Genomic DNA, 26,161 nt, shown 5'->3' on the forward strand with positions numbered 1-26,161 from the left:
GGGCGTGATGCCCAATTTTTCTGAAAATATTTATTTCAGAACCCGATTTTTCAGCGCTGCTGAAGAAGCAAGGAGTTCCCTTGCCTCACGGTCACTGTCCATGTTCGGATGAATTCTGTTCCCTCGCAGAGCTGAGTTTCCAGGCACACCCACTGGGTCACAGATGCCCTCACAGGCAGCAGCTACTTTGCTGGGCAAAAAAAAATCTCCCAGTACACCCAGTCACTTCAGCAAACGTGATTTTTCGCCATGCTCAAAACCAGGCTGCTTTATCAAGGAAGAAAGACAAAGAGGAGTGTCTAACAGGCTTTTACTGCCTCATAAAATTCAGCTCAGTCCCATTATCTGTAGCGGAGCTCAATCGAGTGCTCAGTTAAAGTCCCCGATTTCCATTCTTGACCCAGCTGTTTCTCTTGAAGTCTCCTTGCCTGCTGTTCCCGAACCTGGAGAAGCCTCGTGCCGCCTCCTGGGGATATTCCTCCAGCTCGGGCAGCTCGCTGGCCACCGACAGCTGCCAGCGCCGCGTGTCCCTCCACTGCTCCTGGAAGCACAGCAATGCAACCACAAATATATAATAGCTTTATGTGCTGCAGGGGTGTGCAAGGCATCAGAAGCAACACTGAACGCAAAGGCATTCCAGACAAATCCCACCCCTGCCAAAACAGGCCACTAGATCCCCCTTGGGAGACACTCACAGCCCTGTGACAAAGGATAAACAATCACAAGAGGCAAGAGGGAATGGAAGTTGACAGAAAACTGGAGAGGCCAAAACACAGACTAGCCAAAGACCATAGAATTTTGTTTAATGAAATCAGGTAATATCATGGGAAGGGAAATGAGAAGAGGTATTTTCTAATGATTATGCTGTGTTCTTTCTAATCACTCTGTTGCCTACGCAAAATCCTTATTAAACCACAAACCTCCCTAACTGCTCCACACTCAATCTTATACAGCAGTTGCCAATTTCCAAATCACCAGGTCTTAAAGCCAGCTCTAGCTACACAAACATACCTGTATATTACTCAGCTCATCAACAGGGATATCAAAGCACACGCCCTAAAACAAACAAACAAACAAAAAGGCACAAATTTACAATGAAAGAATAAAGGCCTCAATAACCAATCCCACAATATAAAATTGTATGATGGTGTTTGCAGGGGTCTTAGGATGAGGGAAGAAACCAGAATGTTGACTCCATGTTTCAGAAGGCCTGATTTATTATTTTATGATGTATATTATATTAAAACTATACTAAAAGAATAGAAGAAAGGATTTCATCACAAGGCTAGCTAAGAATAGAAAAAGAATGAATAACAAAGGCTTGTGACTGACTGAGACAGTCTGGACAGCTGGGCTGTGATTGGCCATTAATTAGAAATACCCACATGAGACCAATCCCAGATGCACCTGTTGCATCCCACAGCAGCAGATAACCATTGGTTACATTTTTGTTCCTGAGGCCTCTCAGCTTCTCAGGAGAAAAAATCCTAAGGAAAGGATTTTTCATAAAACATGTCTGTGACATATATTTATTTCTGATACTTTTTTTAGGAGGCAATTCTTGCATTATCATTTAGGAGTAATGTCTCTAGTAAGTGTTTTAAAGCACTCAACTAATATCAAAGCCTTTTTTTCCAATAGCATATGCATAAACAGCATATCCAAGATAGGTTATCACTTCCTGAGAAATGAGTTTGAGTAGGGATAGTGCAGTAGCAACATTCTGTACCAGTAGTTCAGCACTCCAGCCTCAACCCCTGCACAAACTGGCCACATGTGAACACAACAAAGCCCCACATGCCCCCATCCCCAGGGCTGGCCCATCTCACCATCTTCCCCTTGAGGAAACGCATTGCAGACACTTTGTTATCAACCTCCTCCCCGAGCTGCTCCTTCAGCCCCCGCCAGGCATAGCCCATGCTACGCATCTCTATTGAGCACTTCAGCACCATGGTCACAAAGCCCTGCAGGAAACACAGAAAAACGTTAAACAAGGCTAAACTTGCTGCTAGAAAACAGGTAAAAAACCCCCAAACCACAGTTCTTGCAAAACTGGGTTACCACACCATGACCTGGGCCACATTCTCCCTAAATGCATTAGAAAACAGAAGTGCTGTACTTTCCTTCAGTCAAGATCTCTTTGAGATCAGGCAATGGCATGCCATGCTTGCAATATGACAAATGTAGAAGATTCTTATCAAGATTCTTGATAAAAGAGGAAACTACAATAGCACGAACCAATCTATTTGCTTGTAAAATGTCATTGATTGTAAAATGTCATTAGTTAAACTCTCTTAGAGCATCAAAGTCGTCTGTCACTTCAGTCTATGGAGAAGTTCTTTCAATTTTCATCACAAGAAAATGTACTGATTTCAAGTTTCTCCTGGGAAGAGCTGATTTCAGCTAAGGAACAAGCAACACAGCAGAAGCCTAGGGGGTAACAGCTATTCAGAAACTCAGCTGAAAAAGCCTGGGAAGGAGATGCCACACAAGCAATTCATGCATCCATCCCTGTCACCAGGGGAGCATCATCACTTACAGCTGTAGAGTTGAGCAGGGAGCGCTGCTGGATGTGAGCTGCCCCAGAAATGTGTGCCAGGGCTGCAGCCAGGGCAGCCACTGCCCCCTTCTCATCTATCAGCTCTTCAGCTGATTTTCTGAAGTAGTCCACTGCAGAGGGAGGAACGGCCTCCAGCAACCTACACAGTTACAAGATGGGTTTAAAGAGATGAGAAAAAGCCATTGTGAAGTGCAGCCATGTTCAAGACATACCCTAAATCGGTTATTTCTGAAAAGGACAGTGGGGAAAAAAGATAGGAAACTAAGAATAGCTCCTTCTGTAATGCTATTTCTGGTACAACAGCTCCCCCCATCATTTTTCAGGACACAGTGAACCTAACACCATGCCCATCATTGCTTTGTACTGGTCAAATCCTCACTAATTATAATAACCTGCTTCAAGGCAATTTCCACCACAGGGGCAGCAAATGTAAACAGAGCTGCATGGAATAAAAGCCACAACCCTCAGAAATAATACAAGGAAACACAAGCCAGGGCTGAAACACCCTCACTACTGCAGAGTAACTCCTCATTGTACCAAGTATTGCTTTTTGCACACTGCTTCCACCCACCATGTCATCTGAGCAGACAAAATCAGTTTCCCCTCATGACACTATTTCCCTCTTCTGTCACTGATTTCTGATTTTATAAACAAAGGTTAATATTTGCAAAAACTTAGAGAACATTATGTTCTATGAAAAGGTCTGTGTTCAGCACACAGAGATTTACTGATACCATCTTATGTTGTCTATACACAGAGCAGCTGACTTCAACTACAACACAGGCAAAGCCACGCTCACATACAGGCCTGACCCCTTAAAACTGTGCATTAAGCTCTAAGCATCTAAAACAACAACATCTCTGTGAAAAACGCATGTATTTTATGATTGGCTTTTTGCAAATATTCAAATGAATATTATATGTGTTGTGTTAGAAAGTAATGCTGTATTAGTTTTCTTAAGTACTGTATTAAATATAGTTTTAAGTTATAAAAAAATTGTTAAAATAGAAACTATGCTATGTAGGATACTTTTTTAAAAAGAAAGGACTTGTAGTGAGATAGCAGCCACAGGACACCTGAATCTTTCAGAGAAGAAGAATTTATGGCCCTCTTATCAGAAGAAACCAACTTCTTCCCACCTCGAAGGCGCTATTAGGATTTGGAGGATGATCAGACAGAATCCTGGGTTTGAATGGAATTTATGCATCATGTATGAAGTGTATGAATATGCAACAGGCTGTTGCTTTTAAGGGTTAATCCTCTGTTAATGTGGGTCCTTTTTTGGGCTCGTGCTGCCCAGAAAAGGTACCCAGATGTCCGTAACTCTTTGTCTCTATTGTCTCATATTGTCCTAATTCAGTTTGTCCAAATTATTATTACTCCAATTGTATTACTATTTTTATAACCATTTTATTACTATTCAACTTTTAAAATTTTGGAAACAAGTGATTGGTGTTTTTAACAATCTCTAAACCTTTTTTAAGAACAGGCAAATAAACTTACTTTTTGGCATCACTACTTGAAGCTTTAATTACATCTGTAGCAGAGGGAACGCCTACACGCCTAAAGGTAATACCCTGAAATCAAGAAAAGAAATTAAAGGTATTTCCAGCAGTCTCCAATTCAATCCTGTCTAAATCACATCACTGAGATCTCTACTTACTGTTTGCAAGATCAACATACTCTTTGCTAAGTCATTTCTAAAGCTAAAATAAAGCTTTTAAGTTGCCAGCTTTGTTATCTGGAGCTACTTTACTCCAATGTACATGCAGACTGTGATGCAAGGGATGGTCTGCCTTAGGCACTCCTGTCCAGCCTGCAGGGGACTGCCAGCATGGGAAAACTCAGGCAATGCAAGAACAGCCCACACAGAAACATTTCCAAACACCAAATATCAGCACTTTAGGCCTCCTCCTTTTATGGGACTGGAGACTCCTGTTCTGGACTCAGCAACCCATGACTGCAAAGTCTAAGGGTGGCAGGGTCCTTTCAGGAGCTGATTGATTTCCTTGAGGTACAACTCACCGCTTTGTGCTCGACCTGTTTGAGCAGATCTTCTTCTCTTCTCTGAAACAAACAAATGCAGATGCCGGTCCGGCCCGCTCGGCCCGTGCGCCCGGAGCGGTGGATGTAGGAATCCACATCCTTCAAAATTCAGGGCAATGTGTTATTCAAACTGCTGACATTTCACATTCAACACAAGCTAAACCTAAATTCAGAAGCCTAAGGAGTGATACATTATGTGTTTATACCCAAACTTACAACTACACATGAATCACTCAGGTTTGCATGTGCTCCCCTACCCAAAGTAGGCTGCTCAGCTTTAACAAACACTGCTGACAGACATTTCAAGTTTTCTAAATAAAAAGCTCTATTGGAGTTTCAAAAGATGAAAAAAGCAGCAGAAATATTTTAGAATTTTTAAATGAAACTCAGCAACATTCAGAAAGAATTCAGGAAAGTTTCACAATGTCAAAACACACCTTACGAGTTTCCAGAGTAAACAAAACCCAAGACTTTAATCAAAGCTCAAACTGTAAAACTGTAACTACAAAACTTCAGGCCAGGCATTTACAAAAAATCCATGAATTCAAAAATTAATTGGAACAGAACATACTTCTGGTGGCTTATTTCTCTGTTTCATCATTCTGGCACCAAAAAAAGTTAGTCCAATTTTAGTTTCCTCTAATGACTTACTTTTGGTGGTGAGCACTGTATAACCAAGTCAACCTCAGGAATATCCAAACCACGGGCAGCTACATTTGTTGCAATCAGCACTTCAAACACACCATTTCTGAAGCCTTTTAATGTGATTTCTCTCTGTTTCTGTGGAATGTCACCATGCAAGGACTGGGCATCCTGTCAGTAAAACAAGCCATTAGCATGACATTTCATGGGAGTCCAGGCTGCAGCATCTAAAGATTAACTGCAAACCCCAAAACACCATGCAGAGCAACAGAAAATAATTACATAGCTGATAGCAAAGGAATAGAAAGCATCCTACTTTGCTGCACCCTTCTCTGGGTTTTACTGTGAAAGCAGCATGGCCAACAGGCAGAAATTATTGCTGCAAGTTTTGAATGGGGATGGTACATGAGATTTCTCTAATACCAGGCAAACAGTGTATTCCCACCACTGTTTGCTCTCCATAAATCAGCACTTAGTATCCAACAGGATTTTCTCTGAAAAATATGCAGCACTTCTCACATTCAGAAAAAGGGCAGTAATTCAAGCAAGCACAGGAGACCTGCTGAACAGATCACCTGTGTTCCAAACAAACTCCTGGCAAACCTTCCAAGGGCAACAAGGCATTTCATTCTACCATATCAGTTGGATTTTCCTGAATGACTGCTCAAAGACCAAATGCCATTAAGAGATGGGAATCCAAAAAACACACTAATATTAGATGGGACATGTCCACTACACCAGCTCCTGTTTCTTACAATTATTGCTATCTCCTGGTTGTTCAGCATAGGCTGTGTATTTCCTATTGATCCATGTCCTGCACTATTTTAAAGCTAGAGGAGTAAATTCATAATCTCTGTCAAGAGGATGTTTTAACTTCAAAGTTGAATTTTTAGAAATAGCTTTCACAATTCTTAAAACCACACATAGAAACAATTTTCCCCACACCACTGCAACCCCCTATTTATTTCAGGGCATTCCACCCCTGGCAACCCCAACCACTGCTCTCCACTCAGCCCCAGTACCTGTTTGAGAGAAGCATTCATAGCCAACTCATTTGCTTCCTTTTTGGTCTCACAGAAGACAATGGTCCTCCCATGGGTGCCACTGTAGACCTGGATGATGTCCCCAAGAACTCCTGCCCTCTGAGATGAGCGGCACTGTATGGCCAAGTGCTGTTTGGGAAAGAAACAAGAAACCTATGTTAAATCTAAGCCATGCACAGGACAAACAAAATGAACAAAAAAGCATTTTAATTTTTAAAGTTTGCAAATGACAGGTCCCAGATGAAAGCTTTGCTTAAAAAATCTGATTGTTAACCATGTGTAAAGTCATTCCACACACCCATTTATAAAGTCAATGCATAACCCATTTTATCAAGGCCACTTGCTCTCAGGACCTGCAGCAGAACTCACCTCCACAGTTGTGGCTGTCCTTTGAGTCTTCTTCCCAATCAGGTCAATCTGTTCATACTCAGCTCTCATGTACTTTTTTGCTACATCATAAACCCATCGTGGACAGGTTGCAGAAAAGAGCAGCGTCTGCGGGTTGTTCTCAGAGCCTGCAAGGAAAGGCCATCGACTTCAGGTTCTCAACAGACCCTGGCACTTGGGCACTGACAAAAGAGCAAGAGCTGCTCTCACACTGACAGGTTTCTGTGTGCACTAACTCTGTACAGGATGTGAAGGAAGACTGCCAGCAATCAGCTTTTCATGGCTTTCAAAGCCATAGTGATTTCTATTTCTAATAATTCAAGCCTTTTCAAAAATTCTGGCACTAGTGAAATGTGGCAAGGAGTTCCACACATTAAAATAACCTCCTTCTGCACCATACCTGGTACCTGACAGCTCTGCTGAACACCCACTACATCAGAAAAGAGCAAATATTCCCTTGTTGTCAGCTTTGTGTGGTGACAAGTGTACAGACAGACCATAACCCCAAGCCTCAGCCCAAGTCCCCTCACTTAGGACAAGGAACACTAGGATAGGGAGTTGGGTTTGCTGCTTTTTTCCTTTTTTTTTCACTCCTTCCAGAGATGCTACTCCACCCCTTCAGCCTTGTGTCACCTCTCTTTGAACCTTTTCCAACTCTACCTTCCCCTTTTCTAGCATCACACAGAGAATTCAAGTTAGAGGTGCATCAGAAGTTTCTAAAGCAGCATAACTGTGTTTTCTGCATTGGCCCCTATTCCTCCCCTGATGTCTCAGTTCACCTTTCTTATAGGATGATCCCAAGATCTCTTCCACTTGTTCAGCAAAGCCCATGTCCAACATATGATCCACCTCATCCAGAACAACGTGCTTCACACTGGAAAGTTCCAGCTTGCTGTTCTGAACGTGGTCTTTGATCCGGCCAGGAGTTCCCACCAGAATATCGATGCCACTTTTAAGGACATCAACTGGAAGACAGAGAAACAGGGGCAGTGTCAGACTGCTAAGAGACAACATGATAAAAAGTCAGCAACAGCAACACTTCTCACTTCAGAAGCAAAAAGCTGCTGCCCTTTAACATCAGAATAAAGCACAACCCCTAAAGTAACAGACACAGAAGTTAACTGCAGTCCTTCCTGCTCTGTCAGGAGCAGCAGCCAAACCTCACTGAAGTTACAGGAAATACACCATTCAGGAGTAGCAGCCAAACCTCACTGAAGTTACAGGAAATACACCATTCAGGAGTAGCAGCCAAACCTCACTGAAGTTACAGGAAATACACCATTCAGGAGTAGCAGCCAAACCTCACTGAAGTTACAGGAAATACACCATTCAGGAGTAGCAGCCAAACCTCACTGAAGTTACAGGAAATACACCAATCAGGAGTAGCAGCCAAACCTCACTGAAGTTACAGGAAATACACCAATCAGGAGTAGCAGCCAAACCTCACTGAAGTTACAGGAAATACACCAATCAGGAGTAGCAGCCAAACCTCACTGAAGTTACAGGAAATACACCATTCAGGAGTAGCAGGAGTAGCAGCCAAACCTCACTGAAGTTACAGGAAATACACCAATCCCCAAGCAACAATCATTTGGCATTAGAAACCTGCAGAGCTCTACTACATGGAAGCACTTCTGTTTTCCAGCTAAACTTTGTCACAGAGCCACAGGTACATACACAGCTCTCCCCATTCTGTGGACTGTCATCTAGTCCTGGTCTGTGTCCACACAAAAACACAATAAAGAAGAAATTAACAGGACTAGACACTTCACAGAACCACAGCCATTCTCTTCCCTAAAGATTTACTGGAACTAAAATAATTCACCCAGGCTGTGTGCTTCCTTTGAAAGCCACACTAACTGAGTTCCCCACTGAAAGTCTGAGGGGGCAAAAAGGCCATTTTTACTCCTGGAGGGCATTTGGAGAAAGTCAGCTCCAACCCATCAGTAACTCCTTGGCAGTTACTTACGCTGTTCTTTGTATGGAGCTCCTCCATAAAAACAAGCAATTGACAGTTTCTTTGTGAAATTCTTGAAGTCTTTGGCTACCTGAATGGCCAGCTCCCTGGTTGGAACAAGAACCAGCACCTGAAGGGAGAGAAAACCAGACAAAAATGCAGCTGTGTTGTGAGAAGGTGTAGGAGAAAAGAGTTTACTTCATGTCAAACAGCCTGCACTCCCATCTTCATTCTACACTTGCTGCAGAGGTGCCCACAGCTTCCCAGCAACATTAAATTAACATCCCTGCCACAAGGAGCCTCAGAGCCAGCAACAGGGAACAAGGGAAAGCGCTACAAGATAACCAGGACTGGAACAACAGGAATTTTCTTTCTTATGTTAAAGTCAGATAAAAGACACTTCAGCAACATTACCAAGGGCAACAAAGGTGCAGCTCAGTGTTAAAGGGTAAGAGCAGTCACTAAATCTGGTGTAGTTAGATTTTAAAAGATACATACACAGCATGATGCACTCCAGCCATACATCCCTCCTTTTCTCCACCAACCTGCCTTCCTCCAGTATCTACCATTCTCCATAACATTTAAGAATGTACCAATAGCACAAAGAGCTGAATTAATCTCTTAAAATCTTTCAGGCAGTAAAATTTTTAAATTTACATTGCCCTTATGGTTAATAAAATAAACAGATAAAGCAACAAATCTGCAGTGTGTATACAGCTCTGCAGCCTAATGATAAATACATGCACTGCAATGCATGGGAACAAGGATCTGATCACTGACATCAGGTTACCAATTCCATCCCTGGTAACTCCACTTGCATCTCCTGAGGATCCAGATATGAGGGGGGGAAAACCCCAAAAGCCTTCAGTTATCACCGTGGAATTTAGAGTGGGAAACAACCTCAGCCAACAGGGACAATCCAAGTGACTCAAAGAGCCCCTCAGAAGAGGCAGGGGACTGAAGCCCAAAGCTGCAGGCTGTATGTGCAGGGACAATCCAGGTGCCTCAAACAGCCCCTCAGAAGAGGCAGGGGACTGAAGCCCAAAGCTGCAGGCTGTATGTGCAGGGACAATCCAGGTGCCTCAAACAGCCCCTCAGAAGAGGCAGGGGACTGAAGCCCAAAGCTGCAGGCTGTATGTGCAGGGACAATCCAAGTGACTCAAACAGCCCCTCAGAAGAGGCAGGGGACTGAAGCCCAAAGCTGCAGGCTGTATGTGCCCAAGGACAGCAGCCTGGGAGCTCCTGCTGCAGTGCCCTGTTTGCCCAAACACAGAGTGTGTCATTACTGTGATGCTGCTCAACTCTGTCACATTCTATCTTCTGATCTGAGCAAAGCATTCACTATCACAAAAACCAGTAAAGGACAAAGAAGTCCCCAAGAGAAAATCCCAAAGCAACAGTAAAATCACTTTCAAAACCTGCCATGCTCTAAGGTGCTGGTGCAAAGCCTGCAGTGTGAGTTACCTTGGGTGCACGGCCTCTTCTCCCATCCTGGGAGACACTCTGGAGCTTTTCAATCAGTGGAAGGGCAAAGGAAAGGGTTTTCCCAGTTCCTGTTCGAGCTTGAGCAATGACATCTTTGCCATCATATATGGGCTGGAAAGTCTTCACTTGCACAGGGAACAGGTATTTTATACCTCGAGCTGGAAGATAATTGAAAGAGGTTTCACTAAAAGGTGAAATAACAGTCAGAAGTCCTCATATAGAAATTGCCCAAATATGAAGGGCACACCACCTCAAATCCTGCACACAACAGAAACTGCAATTTAGAAGAAAACCACGTCTCTTTGTGTTTTATTCCTACTCTAGATCAAAAGATGTTCCACCCACACAGTGAGTGTGGAGCATCCACGATGAAATACTGTCTTCTCTGTGATGTACAGTTTAAGGTAACAGGAGAGGAAGGAAAAAATCCAACAAGTATTTTCTGACACTGATCAAGATTTTGTGGTAGCTGGGTTTTGAAGGCAAGAAGGTGATGTAGCTTGTTTCAAAACATTCTAAAACTTCAAAGAAATTTTGCACAGTGGAAGTGAAACAAGCCATCCAAAAGAAACTTCAGAGCAGGAAAACAGAAAGCAATAAGGAGAATTTTTTCTGACAGACAAGAATTGCACATTTACCCAACACAGGGGACAAGAACCCTACAGCAATGACTTCCTCAACAAAACGAATCACAAAGAGAGATGAAAATGCCCCAAACTATCTGTGAGAATAATCAATCTGTTTAAATAATTGAAAATCTGTTCACACAAGGCAAATATTCTTCATAATCAAAACTCCGTTAGGCTTGTCTAAGAAGTAATATTGTAGACAGCAGACTCAGGAACAGAAGTAAAGATACACAGAATGATGCTGATGAGAAATGTGTCTCTAGAATGTCTATCTAGGAATAACCACTCCATAAAGAATCATCTCATACTGAGGCATCTGAAATTAAACAAACCAGAAAACTTTTTTTCTGCTAACAACAGTAGAGTCTCTGAATCCACAGTGAGTGCTCATGCCATCCTTACCATACAAATGTAACACAATTTAGGAACATTTACCATTGGCTTATACAAGTAACAGAGCACAATTCTGACCAAACATTTACAGAAATGAACTAACCTGTGAGAAGGTTGATAGTGTTTTGTGAGAGAGGGAAATTAGAGAAGGCGCCTTCTTTTGCTTCTTCTGTCAGCTCCTAATATGATAAAGAAAACCAAAAAACAGGAAAAAAAAAATGTAGTATTCCTCCAAGATGAGGGTAGAACATACCCTACAGAGCCACTCAATAAAAGCTGTGCATTTGCTTTACAAGCACAATTTAACCAGATACCTCCTTTCTATTCAATGAAAAAGAAAACCTTTTTGATGTAGGCACTTGTCCATATATGCTTGGTAAGTCAGGAAATAGAAACTGTTTGTTCAAAATCTTAATAAAAGTCCACTGAAACCATGAGAAAACTGTTTTTCACAATAAAACACATCTAGTGTCACAATTCACTGTGCAAAGCAGGATTTTCCCTCTATGTGTTACACCATGCAAAGTGCTTTACACGTGAGTAAATACTCAAAACACAAAATTTGGCTTTTACTTCAGAGATCCAATAGGTCACATCGTTACACCTGAGGTACAAAAAGCACTCTCTTGATTCATGGTCCCACCTTAGACACAAAACTACCCACAGAAAGGCCCTTGCACATTTGTGTGAGAAGTATGAATTAATAAGCATAACTGTGGTTATAATAACCATTACAGAATACTTGGACAATTCCTCTTCTTAGGCGCTGCCATCAGAGAGAGAAAAAGCCATCACAGCATGAAGCACAGCACGTTTCTGGACCGTGGCTGCCTGTGCAGCAGAGAGAAACCTTTGTGCTGGGGGACACCAACAAGGCGTGACACGAAGAGCAGCACACACGGAAACTGCTCCCTGGCCAGCCGCCTTCCCTGCAGGACATTCACCCGCTCGGGATGTACCGGGAAGGGGAAGCACGTGGGGAGCAGCTCCCACGTGTTGGTGCGGGCACTACCGAGCTTCACTCCCCGCCCTGGACCGAGCCGGATGCCGGGCAGGACGAGAGGCGGGATGAGAGGCGGGATGCCCGGCATTCCTCCATGCCCAGGAACAAGCGCATGTCCGCGGCACAATGTGCCTACAACAGATGCTTCGTGCTCCCACAGTCCCATAATTCAAGTCTCAGCCCACTAATTACTAGCAGAACGTTAATTAACCAAGACAAAGGCTCTGCCGGCAAAGCATCCCTACCTCGGCGTCGCTGTCCTGCTCTCGGGCAGCCGGGGATGTCACGCTGCTGCTCTCAGCGGCAGCAGATTTCACCGCCTGCTGGGACGCGTCGCTCTCTCCTACCAAGTCGTTCCTCTTCTCCTTGACTTTTTTCGTCTTCTTGGCCACGGGAGGCTCGAAGTCGTCATCCCCCAGCCCGCTCTCCTCGGGCTGCGCCTGCTCGGCCTCGGCCTTACCGCGCCGCCTCGCCTTAACCGGCTGCTTCACCTTCTTTCCCGGCGTCTCCTCCTGCAGCGGGAAAGCCGCGGTCACACGGAGGGAGGGAGCCCCTTCCTCCCCCCTGCCCGCCCCAGCCGCCTTCAAGCCCCCCAAGCCCGTACAAAATGGCCGCACCCGCGGCCGCACGTGGCGCTCCCACCTTGACCTTCCTCCGGCGGCCGCGCCGCACCGACTCCGCGGCGGCCGGCGCCTGGGGCTCGGCGGGGCTGTGCTCGGGCTCGGCGGCGGGCATGGCTGCCGGCTGCTCCCCGGGCAGGTGCGCGGCAGCAGCGCTGCTACCACTGCCAGTGGCGGGAGCGGTCTCGGCGCGGCGGCCCCAGGACGCGCGCCCCGCCCCGGCGCGCAGGAAGTGAGGCGGGCGGGCCGGCCCGCGGGGCAGCGCCGCCAGCAGCGGCAGCAGCGGGCCCACCCCGGCGCCGCACAGCCAGCCCAGCCGCCGCCCGCCGCCGCTGGCCGGGACCACCGCCGCCGCCGCCGCCGCCCGCGCCGCGGGGAGCCCGAGCCGCGCCGCCCGACCCCACACGGCCCCCATGCGGCCGCCGCTCCCGCGCCGCCCCGCACCGCCCCTTCCGCCGCACCGCCCCGGGCCTTCCGTCAGCTCCTCCGCCACTGTGAGCTCCCTCACGGCGCGCTCCACAGAGCTCCCCTCACGGACCGCTCCAGGGCTCTGCTCCACACGGCTCCACCCACGGACCGCTCCTCACGGCGCGCTCCACAGAGCTCCCCTCACGGACCGTTCCAGGGCTCTGCTCCACAGAACTCCACTCACGGACCGCTCCTCACGGTCCGCTCCACAAAGCTCCCCTCACGGACCGCTCCAGGGCTCTGCTCCACACAGCTCCCCTCACGGACCGCTCCTCACGGTCCGCTCCACAGAGCTCCCCTCACGGACCGCTCCCGGGCTCCCCTCACGGGGCTCCCCTGGTTGCCCGCCAAACCGGGCTCGTTCCCCGGTGTGCAACAAGCCGATAATGACACACTCGAGAGAGACCCGAATGATTTCCGAGCTGCGCAAACCCGGGTGCTCGGTGGCGTTGTACAAGTGTGGCACCACCATCATTCATGCACAGAAATTCAGGGTTAGGAACGTGCCCAGCACAGCTCCTCCATAGGAGTTGGTTAGTGCTTTCCATACAAGTTAAGTAATCCCAGATAACATGTCCATGTGCTCAGGAGAAGGGACTTGACCCCCTAGGAAGGTGCCTGTCTGACCCTTAGCCCTGATTTTTAGTTACTAAATATTAAAACATAGTTCACCCATAGGATATGTGGACCTTGAGTACTTTGCCAACCCAACAATGTATACATGGATATACATCAACATACGGATTCACTTTATCCTTAAAGCTTGTTAGCCCCAGGATGTCCTTGAGTAAGGGTTGCTATTTGTTCCACTGATTAGGCCTGAAAACATACAACGATCTTACACTGAAGAACATCCTTACCTATGTGATAATCTTGACATATTCCACATTTTGCAACACTCTCACAGGGTTATGGATCTCCCTCATAGTTCCTGCTCCTCAGGGGGCTTCCCCCCCATGCTTTTGAAACTGCTTTTCCTACCCCCATTTTATAAGGAGTGATAATCTGGGCCAGAAACTAAAAACTGCTATGTTTTAGGGAAAGAAGAGCTTCATTACAAATCCACAAAATGAAAACCAAATGGATTTCTTTTTCTTTCAAGTTTTCTTTTCTCCTGCTGCCATGCTCCCTAATCCTCCATCTGCAAAATACTGCTTCAAATACATGACAAGAAAATATGAAGTTGTAAAATAATATTTAATTTTATCAGAAAATGTACAGGTTTGAGCAGCAATTCAGATCTATGTATTATACAGTGAACCAGGCTACAGTTTTGAACGCAACAGACATATTATGGAAAGATTCAAAGAGCAATATGAGAAACAAAAGAAACAATTATTTTTTTCTTGCAGGTTTTTTGCGTTTTTTTTCCTTTGTACTTTTTTTTTTTAATGAACAGAACCTTGTTTATGAGCAAAGTAGTACTGACAAAAAAAAATATCTTAATGAAGTATTTTCTCCAATGGTACGAACACACAGAAACAGCCTAGTGTAATGTAATATAAAATACTTCAGTCCCATTTTTTTCTCACTTCTGGATTGTTGGAAGTTAATGTTCAAAGGCTCTGCTGAAACTTCGTTTCTGGCCTCTGCTCCTGAACCTGTTTCTACCAGAGCCACCACGCCGACCGTTCCTGGAGCTGGAGAAGCTTCGGCCATTCCCTCCACCACTCGCTCCTCCTCCTCCTCCTCCTCGTGCAGACTCGACCAGCTCTGGTAATTCAGTGGCCACACACAAACGCCAGTGTTTTGAATCTTCCCACCTTGCCTGTGGGAATGGAGTCAGACACAGCAAGTTAAATTCTAGGAATACAAATACGGGGTATGTAATAATTATTAAATCTGCTCAAGTGAAAAGGTAAAATTGTGAGCTGACATATGGGGTTCAAGCTTCTAACTGAAGGGATCAATAATTTTGGCATGGTAATACTAATGGCTACCAAGCAAAAATATGAATTCACTTTACTGTGGAGAGAATTCTGGGTGAAAACCGGAGGCAGGGAATACAGAAAAGGGGATTAAAGCTTGCTACCTACAAAGATGAATCCAGCACCACTTTTCTCAGTGCTAATGTTTCAAGTTACAGACTTTTGGTCACAGGGGAATGCCTTAGAAAAGAAACACTGTGAGCTTGTTCTTTTCTTCCACCAACCCCTTCCTAGCAATCCCTTTTGCCACCAGGAAAGGCAGGATAAAGGCTACATAATGTTTTCAGTCTAACCCAGTCCAGCCAGTTTCACCTTCAGCCTGCTGCACCCAGAATTTGCAATGAACATACCTCTATGTCTTTTTGGTCTGCCACAGGAACATCAAAGCACACACCCTAAAAAGAAAGAATCATTTTAATGCATACAAAGTAAGCATTTTAAGATACTGCAACTAAAAACAACAGAGCCCACAATTCTACACCTGACAGGCACTTTTAGAACTCACTGTCCTAAGAAAAGCTTTTCTGTTTTGTCATTAAGGCAGAGTTAACACACTTCATACCTTACACCTGTTCTGCTATCCCCATAGCCATGCATTATCCTACCTCCTGAGCATGCCAGCAGAGCCCTAAGCACTAAAAAAACAGATTGAGCCCCAGCATCAACAGTGCCTGGAACGGAGAAAAAGACCAAACAGCTCCCCTGACAATTGCTAAGAAAAGGCTGCAATCACAAGAGCCCAGTATCAAAGAAACAAAACAGCAAGTTACCATTTTTCCCTTGAGGAAACACATCCTGTTCACCTTGCGATCAATGTCATCACCCAGCACCTCTCGCAGTCTCCGCCAGGCATAGCTCATGTTGCTTATTTCTTCAGAGCAGCGCAGGATCATTGTAACAAATCCCTGAAAAGAAACGGGGCATGTTCCACTCAGGCAGAGGAACAAGCTTCAGCACATATATCAGACAGGAGAAACCTGCCAATTTACAGTTTAGTAATTAAATCTTCAAGTAGGTACTATTACAGGGCATCAAGTATCCTTACAGCCACTATATTATTGCTTTTAACAAAATCAGTAGTTCCTAGTGAAACAAAATGGTCAGGAGATAAATAATTCTCTGTTCACACAACACAGAGGTGTGTTGCTTCTTTCCAGTTCCCAGAGAAGCATTAAGGCATAGCCCCTTCCTTACCACATCCGAGTTCAGCAGTGAGCGCTGCTCAATGGAAGTAGCACCTGAAATATGGGCCAGGGCTGCAGCCAGAGCATTAACTGGTCCCTTCTCTTTTATTAGCAACTGAGCAGATTCTCTGAAATACTCAATAGCAGTCTGAGGAACAGAATCCAGGCACCTAAGTGGTTAAAGCAAAAAAAATATGAACAATTTATACACCATTAGGCTCTGCAATAGAAAAAAATCACAGTAGTCCAAGGTTTCAACAGTGCTCAGGAAGTTCAAAGAGACAGTAAAGAATAATTCAAACAGCCCTTCTGAAGAAGGCAGGAGGATACAACAGGGCTTGAGTCCCAAACACACCTCATGGCATCTTTGCTGGAAGCCTTTATTATGTCTGTTGCAGTAGGAACACCAACACGCTTGAATGTAATGCCCTGAAATTTAAAAGGCAAAAGACAAATAAAAATTGCAGACCATAAATAATTCAGTTCTAAAGAAGCAGTGCTGAACTCCAACACAACAAACATTTAATTCTGTAATTTTTCTTCTTATTTTCATTTTTTAACATCCAATTTTTCCTAGTGAAAATTGTAAGCTTAAGCTTACAGGAAAACAGTAACATTTAGAAGGCTTTTATGTACCAGATCAGTTTAAATGACTCAGTGATCTTAGACTGAAAACAGAAACCACTTTGGTACATTTCTGGGGAAAACAGAGTCCTACAAATTCTAAATTACTACTTTTAGTCTAACAGATTTGGATTTAAGTACAAATTCCAGAGCCTTAGTCTAAATGTAACACTGCTTTATGTGCCAGGAATAAACCACATCATCACAACCACATACTTAACTGTTGAGGAAACTAGCACTGAACAAAGTGCAAAAATGCAAGTAACAGCTCTCAAAATGCAAGGAAAGCTGCACATATGAACATCACTGATCAGATGATACCCAGGGTGGACACCACACAGAAATACTGTGAGTTTTTCCTCATTTCCACAAGGACAACCTTAGTGGCATTTGCTGAAAAGCAGTGGGTGTTAGAATCTGCAGTGCTCTCCCTGCTGCACAGTGACACTGCAGCCACCTTCCTCAAGGCACCCAAAGCTCCTTTGGGTGCTTTATGAGGTGCAGTTGAACCAATGAGAGTTTTGAGTGAGAAGCTAGCTGTACTGTACCGCTTTCTGCTCCACGTGTCTCAGCTGGTACTCCTCCTTGCGCTGGTAAAAGCAGATACAGATCCCGGTGCGCCCAGCGCGGCCCGTGCGCCCCGAGCGATGGATGTAGGACTCCACATCCTTCAGAAACAGAGGGCTGTGAGTCACCTAATTCACTGGCATGTCATCAATTCATTGCATCCACATCACTTGTGGCAGCCATTACAGTTAAGCCTGAACAATGCACAGTAAGTGCATCACAGAATTAAATCACAAAACGTTGTTTCACTGGTATCGACCTAACAGGCTTTTCCATAACAATCATCTAGGAATCATGGCTTGAAAAACAGAGCCATGAGCATGGATCAACTTTGCTTTATGCATCTCCACACATTTGGAGTGTGTGTACCTCTGCAACAATCCCATTCCCTCCTGCACATGCACAGGAGGGTTTTTGCAAGTATTAATATCTTATTCGCTGAAACATTACATTGTTTCTTTTAAACCCTCTTCATTTCAGCACCAATGTTCTCACGGTTGTGGTCCACCCCTCACATTCACCCCCATTCAAGAGAATCATTCCTCCCACTGCTCCCAGCCTTGCAATCAGCACACCCAGCTTCCAAGGAAGGCTTTGAACAGCCTCATAAGATGACATTTTAAGGAAATAATCTTTAAACATACTAGGGACTGACACACTCCCAAAAAATCTTTGAAGAAACTGCTTCTACATATCTGGATGTTTCTCTCCCTTAAGCACAAAGCTGATGAACTCTGTGTGATCAATACCATCAGCTGATAGCATTACACCACTTGAAAACAAGACCCCAGATTATTACAAGACATGCAACATAACAGTCTCCTACCTTTGGTGGTGAGCTCTGCACAACCAGGTCAACTTCTGGGATATCTAAACCACGGGCAGCTACATTGGTTGCAACCAGAACTTTAAATGAACCATTTCTAAAACCCTTCAGTGTGATCTCTCTCTGCTTCTGAGGAATGTCACCATGCAATGACTGGCAATCCTGAAAAACAGTATTATTTTAGAACCATACCAAAATCCAAGACAGTGCTCCATTCTATGGTCAGTTTTGGGTACAAAATCTTGGTATTTGATAGGTACTGAGTGGCAAGGTAAAGAAGAAGAACTGAATTACTCAAGTGCAATATATAAATATACCCAAGTATATTTTAGGTGTCTCACAATATGTACTCAGTAATTCTTATTCATATACCTCAGAGGCCTTTAACAATGGCAGGAAAACAGAACTGCAATGTGTGTCTCAGCTCCCATCTAATTACTGTGACATATGAAAACCCTGCCCTGACTTGCCATCCACACACCCTATGCAATGCTTGGCTGTTTCAAAACAGTCATCTACAATTTTTGTTTCATGTCCAGAAGAAGGAGTGAAATCCTGTCTGAACACACATAAAAGCCTGCCCTATGCACTTTGAAACTCTCTCTTTAAAACTTACTCAGCGTGGGTCTGGTATCAACACGGGGTTGATACATCTCTGACAGGTTTTGTTACTTAATACACCTGATAAAATACCTGTTTGATTGAAGCATTCAGAGCCAGTTCATTTGCCTCCTTTTTGGTCTCACAGAAGACAATGGTCCTCCCATGGCTGCCACTGTAGACCTGGATGACATCTCCAATAACTGCAGCTCTCTGAGACCAGTGACACTCTATTGCCAAATGCTACAGAAAGAAATTCCAGTGATTAGCTTCTGTAAAGTTAAGATTCTTTTAAAATACATTTGGAACTGTGAAATACAGAAATAGTAAAGAGTTATACAATTCCCTAATGGGAAAAATGTGCTAACTCACGAGCCTGGAACATCCAAAATCCATAAGGTTCTTATTTATACTCACCACAATTAGTCTAATGTTCAGCAAAATAATTACAGTGAGAGAAAATCAGGCCTCGAGCATATATGTATTATATATGTATTATATATGTATTATATTCCATGTATGTATTCTATTCCTTGCTATGGTATTTACTGCACAGCAAGCAAAGGGCTGCTGAGGTGAGATACTGCAGGAAGGTTGAAACAAAGAATCTTGTATACAGAACACCAGAAGGCAGCTGGGATGTCCATGGAGAATTAAAAGCAGCAGGCTGATGTTCATGTGTGCTTTTTGCTCACAGCTTGGATAAATTCAGGTACTGCTTTTTTCTGAAAACCCACAAAACTGACAAGAAAATCTTCCCTCTACCTGTGATGTGAGAAGACAGATCCTAAACCCAAAAACAACTTGACCAGCTGTAACAAACCTTATGCTTGGAAAAAATTCTCAAAACAACTTCCCACATCACTTGTGATAATGCACCTTAGGAAGAGGTGACCTTTTGTAGCATAAAAGAAAAGGGGAAAAGCCTGAAAACATTTCACATGAGCTTACTCACTTCTACTGTTGTGGCAGCCTTCTGAGTTCTTTTCCCAATAAGGTCAATCTGTTCATATCTGGACTTCATGTATTTCTTAGCCACATCATACACCCAGTGTGGGCAAGTGGCAGAGAACAGCAGTGTCTGGGGATTGTCTTCAGAATCTTAACAAAAAACACAAAATAATGTTTCACAAACCTCATATATTTCACCTAACAGATGTACACAAGTTGATTACATGGGTGATTAAAAATGTGGATAAATATCAGTACCTAACATAAAGAAGAGAATTGAGCTTTTTAAATTTATGCATTACCAACACCTGGAGTAAAAAACATTTTAGAAAGTCTAAATCATTTCAAGATTATGAAAAAGTTACTCCAGTCTGTTTTCAAGCAGTGAAAAGGGTAAAAAGCTAATTCCTTTTAATTTGAAGAAGTCCAAGCACAACTTAAAGATAGGTGCCAAAGACATTTATTTACAGACCTGGACTTCAAGCTTTGCACATGTTCTGTGAATGACTCCCACATATTCACAATACATTAATATTCAGTCATTTCTAAACAAAATCACCTTATACCTGAATTTTTGCCAACTAAATTATTACTAATATTTCTTACTATTTGCTTAAATATTGAGATTACCCTTCTTGTATGCAACTCTTAAAATGTCTTCCACTTGCTCAGCAAATCCCATGTCCAGCATCTGATCAACTTCATCCAGCACAACGTGTTTGACCTTGGTAAGGTCCAGCTTGCCATTCTGCAGGTGGTCCTTGATCCGACCAGGTGTCCCCACCAAAATGTCAATGCCACTTCTCATGAGGTCAACTGGCAAACAGGGAGTTAGCAAACAGAGTTAGCAGTGAACCAGGGAGCACTCCCTGCAATTAACTCATGGTAATTACAAAACAGCTTCTTAAACCATTCATAAGTACTCTCCTTACAAAAGTGAGAGTAAATGATGAACTGGAAGAGAAAATCTGGAAAAAATGTAAGGTAGGAAATCTACTGCTCTTCCTGAAGGACAAAAAAAGAACTTACCACCCTCCCCTCTCTCTGTGCTTTCAAGTAGCAATGCTGAGCTTCTTTTATTCCTTAGAAATAGTCAGCTCTTCTCAAACTATCTACTTTAACTGGAGACTTTTGAAAAAATTATTTATTTAACTATCCAAATTACTGAAATCAACTCCTTCCTGAGGTTCTGTAGTAGAAAAAAAATCATCCCTAATGTCTCAAGATGTATCACAATGAAAGAGCTCACTCTCATTCCTTGTTTACAATCACCAAGGCAGTAAATTATGCTATCACAACAATTTCTTCTCCACTTTACAAATCCTCTGCAAATCCCTTATCACATGAAAAAACACAGTCACAGCTGTAAGACTAAACTTCTTTAATGGCTTTACAAGAACCTAAAATGGGTTTACAAGAACCTAAAATGGGTAAATGGGTTTACAAGAACCTAAAATGGGTTTCCAAGAACCTAAACCCAGATACAGGTTATATGCACAGCATACTCCATTTCACTATAATTTAAGGTATATGAGTAGATAAGTACCACCAAGAACATAAACTGAGAACCACAGCTATTTATCTCCCCAAGAAGATACATTTTGAACTGCTGAATTTCCCATGAACAGTCTCCAGCTCTTGAGTTGTGTGTGTCTGCTAAGACCCAACTGCACTTCTTAAATATGGCAGTCAATCAATACTTAAATTATTAGTCCTAAGAGTCACTTACTTTGTCCATTATAGGGAGTTCCTCCATAAAAACAACCTACTGACAGCTTCCTTGTGATATCCTTGAAATCTTTGGCAACCTGATTTGCCAGCTCTCTTGTAGGACAAAGAACTAGAACCTGCAGAGAAAAAAAGACAAAACAGATGTTTTCTCAGCATGGCTTCTGCCAAGAAACCATTAGACTTCTGATCATGAATTTAGATCTGACCCTTTGTAAAATTAAAAAAAAAAAAATCTGTTTACAATAATTATCTAAACTAAGGCTGGAGAAACACACTGCTCTAGTTTCTTGTAGAGAGACTTGACTCTTGTCATTAAACTCTTCAACATACACTCATTTAGGACAGGCTAACTTCTTTTTGAACAGGATAGGTGGGACTTAAATCTTATTTAGCTTTGGCTCCTGAACAAACGAGCTACAAGTTTTCTTCTCCATGTGCATATGCTGTTTGAACACAAGACTGAAGGACGTGGGTAACAAAAGGGTTTTGCTTCACAGTCCTGTGAGAAGGTGCAAGGAACAGCTGTCAGCTGTCTCTCAGCTTCCCTGGGGCTCAGGGAAACGTAAGTTCAGCCTGAGAGCTGCTGTGCTAATCCATACCCTGCAGAGGCACCCAGGGAGCCATCCTCCCTTGCAGTATGCAGCCCTCCCTGCAGGCAGGGGAAATAACTGTGTTTAAAATGTGCCTGAAGCACTGCTCTCCAACCTGGGATCAGTCACCTCACAAAGGAACATTAACATCCTTATCCCAGTACCTCCTCCAACACCAGAACTCATTACCAAGAGCAGGCAGCAGTGTATTATGGTGAAGTGAGGTCTGGAATCTTTTGCAAGGCTTATGTCTCCCTTCCTTCTCCAAAAGACTGTGCCAAATGTAGAGACAGCATTCTCAGTCAGCCCAGCAATGTGATGGGCAGATGCACACAAACCTGCCAGTGCTACTTTTGGAAGGCACTTCAGGTGATCTGTGAGATGACTGACAAGATGAAACAAACTGACAAAAATTATTAATGAGGATGAGCTCAGCTTTGGCCTCTCTCATTTTTTTGGAGGCGTCATAAGAATTCAGTGAAAACCACACATGGTATTCTTAGCAGAATGAACACAGCTCATAACAAATCTGCATTCTCTGGAGCAGAAGCTTCAACATTTGGTGGTGTTCCTAGTGAAAACTAGGTCTATTTTTAAAACCTCCCACTGTTTACATGTTTTAGAAAGAAACATGTTTGAGTAGACAGCTTTTAACAAGCTGTCAAGTTACAATTAGTAACTAATCTGTTAGCAATTTAGGAGAAAAAGAAGCATCCAGGAGCCACTAGCCCTGAACTGGTAACGTGACTGAGCAAAATTATACAGGAACACGTTGTGCACCTGTAGTTTTGGTCTCCCTGTGGCAGAAAAAGGAACTGACAAGTGGATAGAGCAGTTGTGCTGCTTGTTCTTCATCAGAGGCTGGGAGGCAGCACAGGATGCAGTGGACACAGCTTTCAAATCACCTTTAATGTGGGTTAGCTTAGCCGTGCACAGACCTGAAATACCTGAATCATTTAGATGTGAGACAAAGCAAATCCCCATCCTAGGCAGGCACTGTTACCTTTGGTGGACGGCCTCTTCTTCTTTCCTGTGAGTCTCCCTGAAGCTTTTCAATCAAGGGAATGGCAAAAGAGAATGTCTTCCCTGTTCCAGTTCGTGCTTGAGCAATGACATCCTTGCCAGAGTACACTGGGTTGAAGGTCTTCACTTGCACAGGGAAGAGGTACGTCACTCCTCGAGCTGTGGCAAATTCAAGAGATTTCCTTAATATGGTCATTTTACAACTGTTCTTTTAGACTCTTCAGTGGAAATCACTGCAAGAAGAACTCCCATCAACTCTAGAGTAAGTCAGGAGTGTATCATCACCTCCACTGATTTATTTGATCACATGAGTCATCTGCAAAGAATGCCCTGGGACTGTCGGTTTTATTCTGCCACTTCACCCCAGCAGACACAGTGCTAGCTAGGACAGAGGAAGGTATCAGCCTTTATGAGAGACTGTCAGCACTGTGCCTTTATTTATGCAATACTCCTTAGCTATCTGTGAAAACCTCTTCCTTTCAAATAATTCACACCTCAAAACCCCTTCTGTTCTTAACTCGTACCAATTCACATATAAACAAACACCAGATACTAAATATAACAGGCTTTCCTTTATTCCCACCAAAATAACCTTTAATTGAAAAATTCTCACACATCTTTATTTTTCCCTTGGCTCATGTTGTTTAGAAATTTATTGCAAAGGCTGAAGTGGACAACACTGCAAACAGGAAATTGTGTGTTCAAAGGTGTATTTAGAGCAGGCAATCAATGTCTGCTGCACAGCATCCGTGCTTGTATAGGCATGAGTAGAGCACATCTCAAAGCTTATTGATCCAGGGGGTTTGAGCATAAAAACACAACAGAGATCACTGACATTCCATGGTCACACCTTACCAAGAAACTTACCTTGAAGAAGCTGGACAGTTTCTTTGGAAATAGAAAAATTGGAGAAAGCACCCTCCTTCTGTTCTCCAGTCAACTCCTGTTAGGTAAACAACAACTCAGGTAAGATTCCACGTGACTCATGACTTTCAGTAAATTCAAGGTAATTCAAGTAAATTCAGCACAGGCACTGGTATCATACTCTTCAGGGACAGTGTCACAGCTGCAGCTAAAGAGCCTTCTTTGTTTCAACATCCTATTTCAAATTTGGACAAAGCTAGCAAAAGTGATCTGTAGGTTAAAGCTGTTTCATATCTAACAGCACAGTAAATGCAAACCACTCAAACCAAAACTGCAAACGATGAATTAGAATCACAGAATATCATGAGTTGGAAGGGACCCACAAGGATCAAAGTCCTACTCCTTGCTTTGTACAGGACAACCCCAAAAATCACATACACCTCGTGATGCTGAATCATAACAAAGTTCTATCTCAGCGCAATCTGTCCAGCAACAGCCACCACAGCACCAGGCTGCTGAAGTGAGGAAACCACGATGCACTGATCCAACACCTCAGCACTTTCATAATTAAAAATTCTTGAAAATTCTTGGCAGATCGAACAATTCAAGAACTTTAAATCTTGACATTTTACAGCCCTTTCGACTGATTAGGAAAGGGGGGGAAATGGAATATAACCCTTCTAAATTTGGCCATGTTACATTGCAGGAGTTAAAAGCCCCAACACACCACTATAACTAAAACCAGCCACGAGCTTTACCTGATCCTGCTCGCTCTCACTTTCGCTCTCACTTGACGTTTCACTGGAACTACTCTGCCGGCTTCTGCGGGAGGATTTGCTGCTAAGGGACAATCTCGATTTCTCCAGGCTCTCCTCTTTCGTGTGACCGTTCTGTTTACTGACACTCTTTGATTTCTTGGCTTTCGGGGCATAACGCTCCTCATCCGATTCCTCGCTGTCATCTGTCTGAGTCTTTCCCCTCTGAAACTTGTCCCGGCGTTTAGATTTCTTCTCCTTTTTCTCCTTCTGACAAGGCACAGAGCAAATGAAAACACACGCTCGTGGATCCAAGCGACACGGAACAGAGAAGAGGGCGCAGAACAGTTAAAGCTTCAAGTGCACGTTCTAGTTACTGACGGGGGCGGTGGTGACACAAGGCAACAGATCCCTGCCGGCCGCCGCCGCTCAGGAGACACGTTACCGACCACGAGACAACCGGGCCTTGGCTTTCGGGGCGCTGCCCCGCTCCGGCTGCCGGGCAAAGCGCGTCCCGGGCTCCCGGCCGGCTCCGGCAGGCCCAGCGCGTCCGGCGGGGCCGCCCCGACACGCGGCGAGGAGGCCTCGGCCCGGCCCGCCCGCGCACGTGGCCGCCCGGCCGGGGCCGCCCCGCGGCCGCGCCGCGCACGCCTGGCCCGGCCCGCGCCACCGGCGGTGCGGGCGGCCGCCACCCGAGGCCGGACTCGCCGGGCGCCGGCCTTAGCGGGCGGGCGCGGCCAGGCCGTACCCGGAGCCCTTCCCTGGTACCTTGTGCCGCCGGCGGCCGCTCTCCGGGACCCCCTCGGTATCCATGGAGCAGTCGGAGCCCGACTCGGCCCCGCTGCTGCTGCTGCACCGGGTGGCCTCGGGCATCTCCGCTCGCCGCCGCCGCCGCTCCGCCACGCCGCGCTCCGCACCAGCCGCGCGCCCGCCGCGCGTCACGCTCCGAGCGGCCCCGGCGCACGCCAGCCAATGGACGGCGGATCCGGCAGCGCGGGGGCGGGGCCACGCCGTCCGGCAGCCAATCGCCTGTGGCCGTCGGCGTAGGACCACAACTCCCGGCGTGCCACGGGAGACAACGCGAGGACTGCAAGTCCCGGCGCACCCCGCGCGCGCCGCACGCTGGGAGGGGGCGGCCGCCATGACGGGTCCGCCATGAGGGCTCGCCATGAGGGCTCGGCCAGTCCCGCCGGCCCTGGCAGGGCCCTGCCTTCCCCAGAGCAAACCTCCGGCAGCTTCACGAGCTGACGGCTTCAGCCTCCGTAACTACCGCAGAGGAGCGTTC

The 26,161-nt window shown here is 44.8% G+C and overlaps 2 protein-coding genes across 2 annotated transcripts; both read right to left on the reverse strand.

Moving 5' to 3' along the window:
* Positions 1 to 10: 10 nt before the first annotated feature.
* Positions 11 to 13,200, reverse strand: LOC129123130 (nucleolar RNA helicase 2-like). The gene is made up of 15 exons (XM_054637385.2): positions 12,788 to 13,200; positions 12,391 to 12,657; positions 11,246 to 11,321; positions 10,100 to 10,278; positions 8,648 to 8,765; positions 7,458 to 7,643; positions 6,661 to 6,806; positions 6,271 to 6,420; positions 5,258 to 5,419; positions 4,586 to 4,705; positions 4,064 to 4,137; positions 2,540 to 2,699; positions 1,830 to 1,964; positions 1,012 to 1,056; positions 11 to 541 (listed from the first exon to the last, which is right to left on the reverse strand). The coding sequence occupies exons 1-15, from the start codon at positions 13,178 to 13,180 to the stop codon at positions 374 to 376; spliced, it is 2,379 nt and encodes a 792-aa protein (XP_054493360.2). The 5' UTR covers positions 13,181 to 13,200; the 3' UTR covers positions 11 to 373.
* A 1,211-nt stretch (positions 13,201 to 14,411) lies between these two features.
* Positions 14,412 to 25,834, reverse strand: LOC129123052 (nucleolar RNA helicase 2-like). Its single transcript, XM_054637250.2, has 15 exons — positions 25,645 to 25,834; positions 24,880 to 25,146; positions 24,125 to 24,200; positions 23,238 to 23,416; positions 21,643 to 21,760; positions 20,544 to 20,729; positions 19,918 to 20,063; positions 19,056 to 19,205; positions 18,363 to 18,524; positions 17,518 to 17,637; positions 16,701 to 16,774; positions 16,356 to 16,515; positions 15,932 to 16,066; positions 15,512 to 15,556; positions 14,412 to 15,001 (listed from the first exon to the last, which is right to left on the reverse strand). The coding sequence occupies exons 1-15, from the start codon at positions 25,747 to 25,749 to the stop codon at positions 14,783 to 14,785; spliced, it is 2,142 nt and encodes a 713-aa protein (XP_054493225.2). The 5' UTR covers positions 25,750 to 25,834; the 3' UTR covers positions 14,412 to 14,782.
* Positions 25,835 to 26,161: the final 327 nt, after the last annotated feature.

Source organism: Agelaius phoeniceus, chromosome 9 (assembly GCF_051311805.1).
Source record: "Agelaius phoeniceus isolate bAgePho1 chromosome 9, bAgePho1.hap1, whole genome shotgun sequence".
Classification (NCBI taxonomy): Eukaryota; Metazoa; Chordata; class Aves; order Passeriformes; family Icteridae; genus Agelaius; species Agelaius phoeniceus.